At 36.9% G+C, this 15,588-nt stretch overlaps 1 protein-coding gene across 1 annotated transcript; it reads left to right on the forward strand.

Annotated features, from left to right (window-relative positions):
* The first annotated feature begins 533 nt into the window (after positions 1 to 533).
* LOC128134086 (acetylornithine aminotransferase, chloroplastic/mitochondrial-like) lies at positions 534 to 2,448 on the forward strand. Its single transcript, XM_052771498.1, has 6 exons — positions 534 to 565; positions 637 to 766; positions 1,315 to 1,410; positions 1,531 to 1,637; positions 1,794 to 1,866; positions 1,951 to 2,448. The coding sequence occupies exons 1-6, from the start codon at positions 534 to 536 to the stop codon at positions 2,446 to 2,448; spliced, it is 936 nt and encodes a 311-aa protein (XP_052627458.1).
* Positions 2,449 to 15,588: the final 13,140 nt, after the last annotated feature.

The raw sequence follows: 15,588 nt of genomic DNA on the forward strand, positions 1-15,588 counted from the left end.
TTTTTTATATTTTAAAAAATTTATTGTTGGTAATTTATAATTTAATCTATTTCATTATTGGTATCACAAAATTCAATTAGTTTGATTTTGTTCTTATTGCTTCTCCGAAGACTAAAGAAGAAATTATGAGAAATATATTTTTACCAAGGGGTCGACGAAATCCCAATTTTGATGGTTTTTGTATTTTTTTTTTTCAAGATTAAATATAAAAAAGATTTAAAAATATAGTACAGAGATTATGCGTATTGTTGATTTTAATATTGTTGGTATGGGGTTGAGAAGTTCTCAGTTTTTGAAAATCCAAATATAAAAACTCTTCAAATGTTTCGTCATGTATTTTTTTTCAAGATTAGTCAAATTAGATATTAAGATTAGATATTAACAAGAAGTCATAGAAATATAGATTTTACTTAATTTTATGTTGGGTTGTAAGAAACTTTTATTTCTATGAAAAAAGGAAATCGTTAAAACAATTTTTTTTATACGTATGAGGTCGTTCGTACTGTATTATTACACTCTTTGACACAGCAGTAATGGACGCACCACCACGATCACCACCACTCTTGTAACAAATTAATATAAGACAAACAGCCCGGTGCAAGGTGATTTTACATCATTTGAATTGTTTAAAGAAAGCCTAGCGATAGCATTCAGAGCAGCTGGCATGAATTCCATCTTCTTCACCGGCGGTAACTTTGCTCGACTTGCAGTGAAGAACAACACCAGGAAAATGGGGGAAACAAAGAACAAATTCCGTGTGTTAATGGTAAGTATTTAGTTCACAGTAAGTATTCAATACATAGGAATATAAAAATGTGGAAAACAGAGAGCCTGTAGTAATGATATCGAGCTCTTTTGTTTGTATAATTCCAATGTTGTTTATTTTTATCGTCGTAGACCTGTAGTAATGATATCGAGCTATTTTCTTTAATGGTCATAGACCCTAGGGGAATTTGATTGCCTTTTCTTATCATTTATCGATCTTTTCAAAATTACTAATCTTATTCTTTAATGTCTATTATCATTTACAAAAGTGCTTTGAAAATGTGGAAAACAGAGCCTCTGTTAACGATATAGATCTATTTTGTTTATATAGTTCCAATGTGTATCGTCTAGACCCTTGGTAATTTGATTGCTTCTTCTTATCTTCTTTATCATTTATAAATCTGTGGGAAGTGCTTCGATCCCTTCAAAACTACTGATATTTAAGTCTTAAACCCTTGTTTTTCATGTATAAATGAGTGTGAAGTGCTTTGAAACATTCAAAAGGTTCTTTTCTTTATATTTATGGCTCCTACCAAAAAAAAATTCCAGGGCAAAGTGAAGGTAGAACTAGATTTCATGTACTCCGGAGGATTTCCTCGTTTGAAGCAATCCTTCGTTTCTTCTGATCCTATATCGGAAAGCCAAGTGAGCTTTTATCTAATTATTCTAGCTATCCTGGTCATAAGTTTTTTGATTAATTTGTGAAGTTTGTATATACTAGTTGAATACTAACATTAATGAAATTGATTGCAGGATCTCTTTTAGGATATGATCTCAAGTGCATCGTTTGCAAGAGGGGGGATGTTGTTGTACAACTCCCCTTTGTCGGATGAAGCAATGATGTTTACTGGAGCTTGCTCAAGGTTACTCAGGTTCTCTTCACCCCCAACATATGTGTCCTTGTCGATCAATATCCCTAACTCAAGTCCACCCCCAATTCAAATTGAGGAGTTAATTAACCGAGTTGACGAAGGAGAGTTTCAGATTGTGTTCCTAGAACCCTTACAGGGACTGTGTGGCATATATAGGTTTCAACAAAAAGACTTGATCGATTTGAGGAGTGCTTGTAACAATTCCAAGACACTTCTTGTGATGGATGAGGTATATTTCTTTTTCTATTAAACTATATAAGCATATACAAAACAAAACAAAAAAAAACAGATGATATATACTTTGATAATCCAGGTTCAATGTGGGTTAGGGCGTAGCGGATCTCAATGGGCACATACAACATTAGGTGTTGAACCGGATGCTATGCTCATTGGCTTTGGAGACGACATTGGGATTGGCGCCATTGTTGTCAACGACTTACTTGCTGACTACATTCATTTTTATCAGCCGGATAAACAATTCATGCCCACAGCATGTTGTCTGGATGCCTCGAAGTTGCTTAACATGGTATCCCAACAGGAATACCTGAACAAGGTCGAGAGAAGTGGGAACTATTTGATGGGGTCGTTAACCAAGAACTTGGGAATGCATCATCAGGTTGTGGGCATAAGATCAGTTGGTCTTGTTGCTACTATTCAGCTGAAGGTGAATGCGCATCCACTGATCATTTCATGTCAACAGCTGGGACTTCAATTGGACTTTGGGGGAATACCCAACAACATTCGGATCATGCCACCTTGTGCTAAATTTCTGTGGTTTAATTTTCATTTTATGAATGTGCTAATGGCCTAACGCCTAATTATGGGAAATACAAATTATTCACATACTTAACCATGTAGTCCTGGTCATGAGGATTATAGGAAATGATCCAATTTTAACTTCATACCGAAATAACCATAAACTACAAAATATATCAATACCAAAATAACCATAAATTACAAAATATATCATCTCCACATTTAAAACATATGATGTCTACTTTAAACCCAACGTTTTTTAAATGTTTTGTCTCTTAAATCCCAGATGTGCATTATATATTGATTGCTTGTAATCTTTTATTTTTCAACGATTTTCGTTAAACTTTTTGTTGCATTTTAATTAAAAAAAAACACGAAATGTTTTCTTCAAGTTTCCGATTTGGTCATCCGATTGTGGATATATACTTTTTATTTGACAAAAAGCTTAGTCTAAATAAAAAAAAATTCGGTCTAAGATGCCCTATATCGGAAAAAATGAAAAACTTTTGTAGAATCAAAAAATGGCCATAGATGTGTAAATTTCGGTCATTTTTATGATTATCCTTCAATTTTTATCAACATTTGCAAAGTTATATTTGTATAATAATATACAATAATACATGGCCGATTTAAATGTATTTTAAGTCGGGTAAAAAACCTTTATAATTAATTAAAAGGAAATTTCATTGTCAAAAATAGAATAATGTTTTAGCTAGCTAAGTAGCTAACCTAGCTACTGAGGTATGAAAAAACCATTGTCAAACCAAATCAAAAACTACAATAGTGAAAATTCGGAAAATGTGAGCGTTATATTTAGAAACATGTTTCATATGGACAGTTAAACAAAAGCAAATAGGGAGATGTAAACCTTCGCAATATTATCTTTTGGCTTAAATGATTAGAAAGTGAACATATGACTTTTCAGCCAGCTATCATGGCCCAATTCGCCGAAGGAGATGCATCATAATCAATTATTATAAGGCCATTTTCAATATTATTTCAACACAAGCTACATGTTTTAAATACTAGGTTATAATAAGAATGATACACGGTTGAAAATAAAATATTTAAATAAAAAAACACTTTACTTAATCATAATATTAAATGGTTAGAAAGTTTATTATGAAAAGAATATATATATATATATATATATATATATATATATATATATAGGTAAAGAAGTTTATAAATAATTTTTTTTCTGTAAAACTAATACCTAATATATATATATATATATATATATATATATATATATATATATATATATATATATTGTTGGGATTATTATGTTGCGTCATGGGTTCGGTCCTTAGCCCAATTTTGATTGCTGGTATTGGGCCTGTCCAACCGTGCATGTTTTGTTCTAGGGTTTAGTATATAAGCTGCATGCATGCAGTCTTTGCAGTTAACGCTTTTAATTATTTTCTCATTGAGTTTTTGTAAACTTTAGCTCGCCTCTACAATGAAAGTTCTTTATCGAGCTCTGTTGAGGCGTGACTTTATTTGAATCATAAGCACATCTTTGATTCCATTCTGTGTTCATATCATTATTGTATTCGTCTTGTTTAATTTTCATATTCTTACCTGTGATCTAATCGATCTAAGATTTATTCTCATCAGTTGGTATTAGAGCAGGAGACTGTGTAATTCATACACGTCTCTTCTGTCGAAGAAGTTATTAGGGTTTTTAATTCCACTTTGATTGATATTAATTGAGCCGTCATTCCATATTGACGTATCTCATTAATCGTTGATCTAACCCTAACGATATATTACAAGTCTCATCTTAAACAGGTAATCGATCAAAAGTCATTACAATGTCCATGGATGATTCTCAAACCAATCCAATCAACATCTCCAACAGCATTGGTTCTACGACAAGGATTCCAATCTTGTATACTCAAGATTATGAAGTTTGGACGCATCACTTTGAAGATTATGTGATTGGATCGGAGGATAATGGGTACTTGATCTGGGAAGCGATCACTGTTGGCCCATTTGCTCACTCAAGCACCTCAAAGATTGTCAAAACTCAGAAGGAGTACAATCAACTTGTTAACGATGTCAAAGATATTCCTCAAGATGAGAATGAAAAGTTTCAATGCAACATCAAGGCCTTGAGGATGATTAGGTTTACTTTGCAGTCAGATACGTTTCGTTTGGTAAGTTCTTGTGCTACTGCTAAAGAGATTTGGACAGATTAAAAGAATTGTATTCCACTGATAAAGATGTGGAACATTCAATTCAAACTCTCCTGCTTTCTGAATTTGGTGATTTCAAGCAGAAGCCCGAAGAGAAACTGGTTCAAGCTTTTCATCGCTTTAATCTTCTTTTAAGTAAAATGATAAAACATGGGATTGAAAGGAAAGTTATTGAACAAAAGGTTTACTTTCATGAATGGTCTTAGACCCGAATGGATGGTTGTTGTATCTACTGTTAAAGCACATGAACAGTTCAAGTCATATTCTCTGGCGAAACTAGTGGGTATTTTGAAATCCCATGAAAGTACACTGTCTAAGGAAACGAGTGTGGTTTCCAGTTTGGGTTCTTTACCCCTTATCTCTAAAGGAAAAAGCTCTGTTGAAGAAGAAGAGGAATTGGATCTTGCCGATTATGATCTAACCGGTAAAGAGTATGCCATGATGGTATCCAATCCTAGAAAATTCATTAAAAGGAAATTCCCAGCCAACAAGAACCAAAACTGGCAAGGAAGTTACAGCACCGAAAAGATCAAGGAGGGACCGAAGATGGGGTCGAAGTCTGAAGAGTCAAAGAAAGAAATGAAATTTGGTGGTGACTCAGGATTTAATTGCCATTACTATGGAGGCAAGAACTATTTTGCAAAAGACTGTATGATGAAAAAGAAAGCAGAAAAGATAAATGATGATGATGAAGAAGCGAGCCTCCTGAGACGATTGGAGGAAGTCAAGAAAAGAAAGTCTACTGCTAACAATGTTACTATGAATGCTTTGATTGTACAGGATACAGACAATCACGGTGAATTTGGTGGTGTGGAGGTATGGTCCACAGATTCAGAGGATGAAGAAGTCAGAAAGCCCATTCATGGGAAGGCGATGCTGGTGAAAGAAGAACCTGTAACAGGAAGGTGTTTTATGGTGACCGAATGTGTGTCTCAAATGAGAGGATATACAACCGATTGTGGGATAGAAGGCGAGAAGGAGCGAGAGGACAGGTGTTTTGCTGCTAAACCTGTCAGTGCACAGATCAACGAATGTGATGAGTTATCAAGAAGGATATCATCGAAGAGTGAGGAAAGGAGGATGTGGATTGAGCAGAAGGAGAAAGAGTTGATTAGGTCTAAGGATGATTCGATTTATTTGCAAAGAGACAACATTAAACTTTTAAAACTACGAAATGTGTTTTGTTTGATTGCTAAAAGACTTTATTTTAATATCACTCAGTTGCATCTTGATTGTGAAATAGGAAAGAAGATACATCGCATGATTTTACCCTTCCTTGAGTTAAAGGAGGATGAAATCGATGTTGAAGCCTATAACTGTGAAAGCGTTGTATCTTCTGACGAGGTCTCTCTTGCATATAAAATTGGTCTTGACAAAATTGAATCCTACATAAAGTCCAAAGACCACAAGGATATGCTTAAAAATCTGTTAGATGAGAAGGATAGATTGAAGTTAAGAACCGAAGCTGTATAGAAATTTGACTCTTTGAATGCCAAATTAAATTCAGAAAATAAAATTGATGTTGAAAATGCATTTGAACTTAATGAGGATGATGATCTGAGTGAAATCTTTGTAGAAGATTTGGTGGACTGTTCAGAATTTGTCAAGAGCGAACCTGAAACACGTAAAAATTTAATTTCTGAAAATTAATTTCTTAAAGCAAAAGTTGTTGTGTATCCAAAGGTACAAACCACTCCAAATCAAGTCTACACGGTCCCTGGTGTCACTCCACAACAAACTGTAGAATTGACAGCTATGGTGGAAGAAGATAATGCTGACGGATGTGACGAGTTCTTCTGGTCAGCACCAATAGACAACGCTGATGAGACGAAGGGCCTATCTCAAAAGACCTCATGGAGAGTGAAAGGTAGATATGTACCCGAACCACTAAATGAGCCTACAAGATATGATGTGCCAAGCACAAGTGGAACCAAAACTTCATTGGGCGAACCTACGCAAACCACTAGTGAAACATCCTCAACAAAGAGTGACAACTATGCTCCTACTTCAAAGAAAAAGGCTAACATCCACAGAAATCCGAAACAGGTGGTTGATCGAAAACACCAACGAAATCTGCGATACAAGAAGAATCTATCAGAAAGAAAACAGTTTTGGAGATCACAAAATCCTCACTTTGTAAGGATCGAAAGGAAGCACAAATCTCAAGAGGCATCAAGGAACCGAAAGGGTAGTTTCGGTCCCTCGACCGAAAGGTACCGAAAAGAGAGTTTCAGTCCTCAGAACAACATCAACCAAAAGGGTAGTTTCGGTCCCTCAACGGAAAGGAAACGAAAGGGTAGTTTCGGTCCCTCGACCGAAAGGAACCAAAAGGAGAGTTTCGGTCCTCAGAGCAATATCAACCGAAAGAGCGGTTTCGGTTCTCCACCCAATAGCAACTGAAAGAGCTGTTTTGGTCCTCATCCCTACAAGTTTAATCAGACACACAGAAGATTCAATGTCACCTCTGAACCTTCACATTCTAATAATTCTTTTTCTTCAAAAGATTTAAAGGGAAAAGGAAAGCTCTTTCCAGAAGATAACAGACGTCCAAAAGAGATCCAAAAGAATGCTGACATCAACACCACAAATCCCAATCCTACTAAATATAAAATGTACTTACTTGTTTGATATTTCTCTTACTATTCCCTGTCCTGTAAAAGGCTCACAAGGACCCAAGAAACTTTGGGTTCCTAAATCTGCTTAATATTTTGCAGGTTATACGTGATGAGCAGTTTGACGAAGAATGGTATAGTGATAGTGGCTGCTCGCGTCACATGACAAGGAGGAAGGAAGAACTGAGGGATTTTCGGTCTCTCAAGGATGGTGGTATTGTGAAGTACGGCAACAACTCATTTGGCACCATCGAAGGTTATGGAATGATCACTAATGGCGATTTCTCTATAAGAAAAGTGGCTTATGTTGAAGGGCTCCAACACAACCTTATCATCGTATCACAGCTGGTAGTTGGCACTGGATTGAAGGTATCATTTGATGATGAAGGCTCAGAGATTGTCAAGAAGAAATCTAATAACGTTCTGCTGAAGTCAAAGAGAAAGGGGGAAATGTATCCTTTGAACCTCAACCCAATTCAAGGTAAACCAGTAGTTTGCTTACTCATGAAGGCTCACTCAGATGAAAGTTGGTTATGGCATCGAAGACTCTCTCATCTGAATTTTAAGGATATCAACAAGTTGGTTTTAGGTGATCATGTTCGAGGTCTTCCAGTTTTAAAATTTGACAAAGAACATCTCTGTGCTGCCTGTGAAATGGGAAATCAAAGTAGGCAAAGTCATCATTCTATTATCAATCAACGGCGAAAGACATCAAGGTTGATAATCTAAAACGAATCATCGACGATGCTGCTCAAAAGATGGCTGATGATCAACCCAAAGAAACCAAGAGGCCAGAAGCAAGCGAACCATCAAATGATCTTCCAAATGTTCAGGGGGGTCCATATCTTCAACACGATCAAGGTTCATCGTTCCAGGGGGAGAATCTATCGTCAAAATCTTCAATCTCCTCTGAGAATCCAATCAAAGGAAGTGATACTAATCCATATATTGAACATGCATCATCCTTCGAGGGGAAGAACACCAACGTCAATGATGATGACATTCTGTCAGAATTGGAAGAAGAAATCAATGTAGAATTGGATCCCACTTGTGATTCAAATTATCCACCGCTTATCAAATGGACCAAAGATCATCCTCAAAGTCAAATTATTGGGGAATCTTCAGAAAAGGTGTTAACTCGATCTCAAATCAAAGCGAAACAAGATGCACTCTTTTCACAAGTAGAGTTTTGTATGTTCAACTCCTTTGTTTCCAAATTCAACCTAAGACCGTTAATTCTACCCTTGATCATTCAGACTGGGTTCAAGGCATGCAAGATGAGTTAAATGAGTTTGAAAGAAACAAAGTATGGCAACTTATTCCAACTCCAAAGGATGCTTCGGTTGTCGGTCTCAAATGGGTATTCAGAAACAAGATGGATAAGGAGGGAAATGTCATTCGAAACAAAGCTTGGTTGGTTGTCAAAGGCTACTGTCAGGAAGAAGGCATCGATTATGAAGAGACCTCCGCTCCTGTTGCAAGATTAGAGTATGTTCGTATCTTTCTTGCCTATGCTGCACACAAGAACTTTGAAGTCTATCAGATGGATGTCAAATGTTCCTTTCTCAATGGAGAACTTGAAGAGACTGTGTATGTTGAGCAACCGCCAGGTTTCGTGAACGAGAAGTATCCAGATCATTGTTACATACTTGACAAAGCGGTATGTGGCCTAAAACAGGCTCCCAGAGCATGGTATGAAAATTTAACTCGATTCTTAAAAATGTCTAAATTCAAACAAGATTCGGTTGACCCAACCTTCTTTCACAAGAGAGAAGGTAACCACCTTATGATAGTCTAAATTTATGTTAATTACATCATCTTTGGTTCCACGAATCCCAGCTTAACAGCTGAATTCAGGAAGTTGATGGAAACTAAATTTGAGATGAGCTCAATGGTTCCAATTAACTTTTTCCTTGGCTTGAACATTAGACAGGGACCCGAAGGCATTTTTATTAATCAGGAGGCATACACCAAGACACTATTGGCTAAGTTTTGTATGATGGGAGACTCCAAAGTGAAAGTGCCGATGGCCTTTGGGACAAAGCTTACACCCTCATTGGAAAAGTCAGCTGCTGATATGACGCTCTATCGTCAAATGATTGGGTCTCTGATGTATCTCACAGCCAGTATAACTGACATCATGTTGGCAGTCTGTTACTGTGCCAGATTCCAAGCTAACCCCCGTGAACCTCATCTGCAAGCCGTGAAAAATATCTTTCGCTATCTGAAGCGAACCTCTTCTCTCGGTCTGTGGTATCCAGCCAACTCAGGATTCTTTGTTCAAGCATTTTCACACGCTGACTTAGGTGGTTGTGGATTAGATCGTAAAAGCACCACTGGAGGATGCCAATTTCTAGATGGTAAATTGGTTAGTTGGCAATCGAAGAAACAAACTTGTGTCTCTCTCTCCACTGCAGAAGCTGAATACATTACTGCATCATCATGCACATCTCAAGTGGTATGGATACAAAGTCAGCTTAGAGATTATGGGCTAAACATGAAGAAAATCCCACTATATTGCGACTCTGAAAGCGCAATTAGGATTTGTCACAACCCAGTGCAACACTCAAAGACTAAACATATAGCACTGAGGTATCACTTTATCAAGGATCACGTGGAAGATAGCAACATAGAAATTCACTTCGTAAGAACGACCGATCAACTGGCAGATATATTCACTAAGGCTTTACCTGAAGCGAGCTTTAACAAGATTTTACAAGGCCTAGGAATGATGGAAGCAGAATCCGTACCAAAATTGCCTTCGCTTCAATAAAGGTAACAAGCAAAATAGAGTGAACCAAAATGAACCGAACGTTCGGTCTATTTCGGGTGAAGTTCGACCAAGAACCGAAATGAACCGAACGTTCGGTCTATCTCGGGTTCGGTCCTTCTGAACTCGTTCGCTTCTTTTTCTTCTTAGGGAATTTTGATGGTATTACTATGTACATTCTTTTCAATATTTCTTTTTATATTTATAAAACTCAAAAATATTTTCCTTTTTGTTCAATTAACTCTTTTAAACAAACTACAAAATTATTTTTCGTTTTAATCAAGTTTTTTTAGTATTATTCTCAATGAGGAAGATCCATAAGGTATTATGTATTTTCTACACACTGTTCACACGTCCCTAGAAGCATGCTACTGTATTTTGACTAAAGCCTCAAAAGATTTTGAGTGAAGCCTTAATAATATGATATATACAAATCATGTATTCCCAAACCAGGCTGCAATATTCACTCTGATCATGAGCTACCTTACTCTACTCATATTGAGTTTAGAGTTTTCTGCTTGGTCCTACTTTTTCATAGCAGAGGTATATTCGCTTCTTATACCATCTCCATCATTTTTCTCCATTATACTTCGTTTCATCAATATAACTGATATGGGCATATTTAGTTATAAAATTCATGCATTATCTTAGTACTTTATGTTGATTTTATCTCATTTAATGAACAAAAGGTGCTTAATTAGTTTATAATTTCATTTTTTAGCAACAATTACATGCTCGGATGGAAAAGGAAGCGGAACTAGCGATTGGAAGCTTGGATCTTGGATTTTGAAGAAAGAAGGGTGTAGCTGGACAGCTTGACCCCTCGTTAGTATTTTGGACATATCTCATGAACTGTAACTCCGATTGACGAGATTCAAAATGTTCTGAAAACTAGAAACAATTTCGGACGACTTTTTTGTTTTGAGAAAATGCAGATTCCAAACGGACTCGACGAGTAGGCCATAAACTCGACGATTCACTTCGAACTTTCGCGATTCTGGACGCGCTGACTTGCCGTACACGGGTTTTAAGTGACGGACTCGCCGAGTAGGTCACTGGACTCGCCGAGTAGCCCCTGTTTTGTGAAAATCTATATAAAGGGACTTTCAGATCGATACCCTAGCATATAGATGAACCCTTGGAGGCCAATTGTCGACTAAAGGTGCTGTTGGAGCGTGGGAAGCTAAGGAATCAACCCTACATTCAATTTTAAGGAGAATCAAGTCAAAATCAGGTTTACTCTTATCTAATCTCTTGTTTGAACTATGTTTTTACCAATTGATTTTGTTTTTGAGCTTGTTTCTGTTCTAATCATGAGCTAAAACTCATAACTTCTGTTTAGGTAGATGAATTTGTGAACATGGATTGATTATTTGATTAGGATTAATTTTAATTGGTGATTATGTTTTATTAAGCTTGTTAAAGAACCTTATGTGTTAACAATAACTATTCTTCTATTAATAAATCAGTAATTAAGTTGTATGAACATCTCTTAGTTATTAATTTCATATGATTTATTATGACCACATAGTTGTATGTCTAGGAATAGCGAATGTGAAACTAGAATTAACTAGAAGATAGGTAAGTTAATGTGTGAGCTTGTTTGATGAACATCAGCAAGAGGTTGATGGGCCAATTTAATTAACCATTACAAGTCTTATTTAACCCGAATCAATAACTAGGAAATCCATTAATTTAGACAACTGGCCACTGCTTGAGTTAATTTGTTTCCTAAGGATTAGTAATAGCGAACGTGAAACTAATCATCTTAGTCAAAAGCCAATGAAGAATTAATCCGATACATTGAAATCATCCATGGGAACAAATGAGTCGAACCTAAACAGAAGTCCTCTTTATTATTGAATTTAGTTGATTATTATTTGCTTAGCTCTTAGTTTCTTAGTTTAAGTTTTAATTAATTGTTTAAGTTTCTAGTCTTGCAAAACTAGAGAAACCCCCTTTCTATTACTTGTTTTATTTAGATAATATTAGCATTTCTTTTAATTGTTTACTGTTCCCTGTGTTCGATACCCTACTTACCTGAACTAAACTGCTAATCGATAGGTACAGTGCCTTTCGTGTGTTCGTCTTTGTGTTTAAGTTAGTAGGATTAAAACTAGTTGGTTTTACACACATCAATAGCCCTTAAGACTCTCAGTATTTACCACTGAGGTTTATGGTTATACAAAATCTATGTTAATGATCTTAGTTTCGTGCCACTATGTACTAAGTGAAACCCACAATTCAACACCAATAATGAATTGACGGTGAATTATCATATTCAAGATCTTACTTGTTACCTAATGAAATCTTTTTTTATTTTTGAGTGATCTTTTATGAATTTGTCTAAAACCAAGGCTTTTCTTCCCCTAAAGATCTAGTTTCTTTTTGTTTTTGAGATTTCTATACTTTCTTTTCTCATTATAACATATATCCTACCTACTTGTTCAACAGATCACATTGATCTCACAAGTACTTCGTTCAGTTTCGGTCTTATGTCAAGCATCGAAATTATGAATTGAAGCGAAATCCACCCTTTATTATCTCTAAAAATATGCCTTTCAATACTTCTTCACAAGTTATTGATCGTTATTTAATGGGAAACCAAACAAGCACTGTATTGTCTCTCTTGACTTTGAAGGAAGTGATTCCTGCCCAGAATCAGTCGTTTTATGTCTCTTTAAGACATCACCAATTATCACAAAAAGTTTTCTTTATTTCTTTATCTTTTACACCCTATGCACGAAATTTTTTAATTTTCCACAATCTAGTTCTTTTAAGGCTGTTCAATAAAGCACAACAGGCAATGGTGATTCAAATGAATTCTGGGGTGACGATTGGCATAAAGTGAATGCTGACTCAGCGGTTATCCAATCGTTTTGTTGATTTGAAAAAGCGATTTTTATGGGATGGCGTGCAAAAAGGAAACATCCTTTCTCTTTCCTGCTTCATCATCGGTATGACAACTGTTCATCCGTCAAGTCAGGCGCTCTTTTTGAAATAATCCAAGATATTAGCCGGATTTTTCTCTCTCCTCCTTGTAAGTATAAAAGGTTTTGACATGCTCCTCTTTTCCTCTTTATCACTTACAAAACTCTCTCAACGAACAAAGGCGATTACTCTTACTGTTCATCATCTTCTACAATGGCAGACTCTTCTTCAGTTCATGATACCTCTGTTCGCCAACCCCTTCTCACCATCAAACCTCAACAAAACCTGATCATCGATCTTACTCCTTTTCTCTATGAACCCTACATGCTATATGTCATCGAGTGTCTCAAATACTCCCCTCTCATCGACGCTCTGACCAAAGTTGAAGTTGTACCAATGTCCTGCCTCTCACTCATCTACTCCACTGCATATTACGACAAAACTGCTGAAAGGATTCACTTTGAAGTACACAACGAGAAGACTTCCATCTCCAAGCACCACTTCTATGCCCTAATTGGTCTTTCTCAAGAACAAACCCTGGTAAACCCCGAATCCATCACCACTGGTCAACTATTCGTTATGTTTTATCAAATGGGGTATACTGAAACCCTCACCACCATTACCAAGTTCAAGAAGTCCTACCTTCCTCCTCAATGGAATGGCCTTTTCACTCTACTGTTTAAAGGGCTCTCTGAGCGAAGCACTGGATCAGATGGGGCGAGCAAGTCTTTTATGACTGTGCTATATGGACTGTACCATGGGATAGATTTGGATTATGGAACCATTATTTGGCAACAACTGGTTCAAAGCTTGGTCTCTTTGTCCAGACACTTAGAGATCTCCTGTGGGCGATATTGGTCTATAATCACTAAGTGGGCAATGGATCGTCTTCACGTTCCAATCATGGCGGATTCTCTTCTCTCCTCCATCGCCACTTTTCACACAACCAAGATAATCGTCACAGATCCCACCAAGTACTCCTTCACTGGATCCGTTCCTGAAACAATGATCGCTTGTGTCTCTGCAACGAGTAACATTCTGCAACAATATAGAAAGATTCCATCTTCGGGTCCAAGGAAGCTTACGCCAACCATGGTTCGCTCCATTGAAGAAGCTGACAAGCCAGAAAAAAGGGGAAAGAAAACTGACACCTAGAAAGAGGCGCATGTTTCCAAACCAACCAAGGGGTAATGTCACACCCCAAAACCGGAACGGCGGAAATGTTCTGGGATGGATGACGTCATGTCAAGTATCACAACACATGCATTATAGTAATCAAAGTACAACAAAACATTGCATTAATAGTAATAGTTTTACATAGTTTACAATACATCAAAGAAATACAAGTATGAAATAAATACAGCGTGATACTAAGCTATCTTCATCAACAGCTCCTGGGATGTACCTGTCTAGTGCTAACCTGAGAATACAAGTTATTTGAAAAGCGAGTATCAGCATTTTTACAAATGCTGGTGAGTTCATAAGCATTTAGTGTCATTTAGTCAAATAACTTTATAAAGTAGTAGTTTAAGAGTTTACAGTGTATTAGAGTTCTTTCCAGAAAATCCTGTATTTTCTTTTATAAAAGCAGCCTTCTACCAAGACTGGACAGAGTTGTGTGGTAAAAAGTAGTTTTCCCTTAATCGCTATCATTATCAAAATACAGAGCTTGATTATTAAGGAAGCAGAAGAATTCAGGGAAATAACATGTGCCTCAGCAGTGAGGACTGTTGACTAAGGCAAAGGAATCATAGACTCCAGGAGAGTATCGAATGAACGACACGCCTAACTCAGTCTAACAGAAAGAGACACAGACCCCAGACGGTACCAAATGAAAGGTACAACTAGTAAGGTCTAATACAGTGAACACAGACCACAGACAGTATCAACTGACTGATACGTCTAGCAAGGTCAAAATAGAGAATACAGACCGCAGACAGTATCAAATGAAAGATACATCTTGCAAGGACAAAACAGAGAATACAGACCGCAGACAGTATCAAATGAAAGATACTTCTTGCAAGGTCAAAACAGAGAATACAGACCGCAGACATTATCAAATGAAAGATACATCTTGCAAGGTCAAAACAGCGTGACTCTGAAAATGAGTTACCAGCATACAATGTAAATTGCCGGTGAAATGCCGTTACCTTAAGGCCATGAATTATAAGGCAACCTGGGATACTCGTAACCATACTGACTAGAGTTCCAGATGCCCTACAAGTGTCTATAAATATGACATTTGTCACCCCTTGGCGTGGTTGGCCGTGGACTGTAGCTAGCAGTCGGGGTGCGGGGGTGTCAATCCCGTATAGATCTATACACACAATGTCCGCTCTCCCTACAGGAGACTCTGGTTACCAACTAGACGACGGAGAAGGCCGTGTCCTGAAGATGCACCCCAAATAGTGGGTAGAGACTTCCAAATAGTGGGTAGTGTGTTTCTAATGTAAGTGCTGAACTAGAGGTAGAGACTCATAACTGAACTGACTAAAGTAAACCCACATGTCTATGCTTGTGTACATAATATATAACTAATGAATCAAACGACCTTCGGATGGACATCTGATCCCACCAGACCACATCTCAATAAAGAAAAGGAAATAGGGCGGACAAGCCTTCCTAAGTCCTTCAATCATTATTTATATGCATCTATACAAGCACAGACATACATCTAACTA

This window comes from Lactuca sativa, chromosome 5 (genome assembly GCF_002870075.4).
Source record: "Lactuca sativa cultivar Salinas chromosome 5, Lsat_Salinas_v11, whole genome shotgun sequence".
Classification (NCBI taxonomy): Eukaryota; Viridiplantae; Streptophyta; class Magnoliopsida; order Asterales; family Asteraceae; genus Lactuca; species Lactuca sativa.

Coding starts and splice junctions, on each gene's coding strand:
- LOC128134086 (XM_052771498.1), top strand. CDS start 534: ATGGACGCACCACCACGATCACCACCACTCTT. Junction 1,638..1,793: donor GCTTGCTCAAGGTTACTCAG/GTTCTCTTCACC, acceptor TGGCATATATAG/GTTTCAACAAAAAGACTTGA. Junction 1,867..1,950: donor CACTTCTTGTGATGGATGAG/GTATATTTCTTT, acceptor TTGATAATCCAG/GTTCAATGTGGGTTAGGGCG.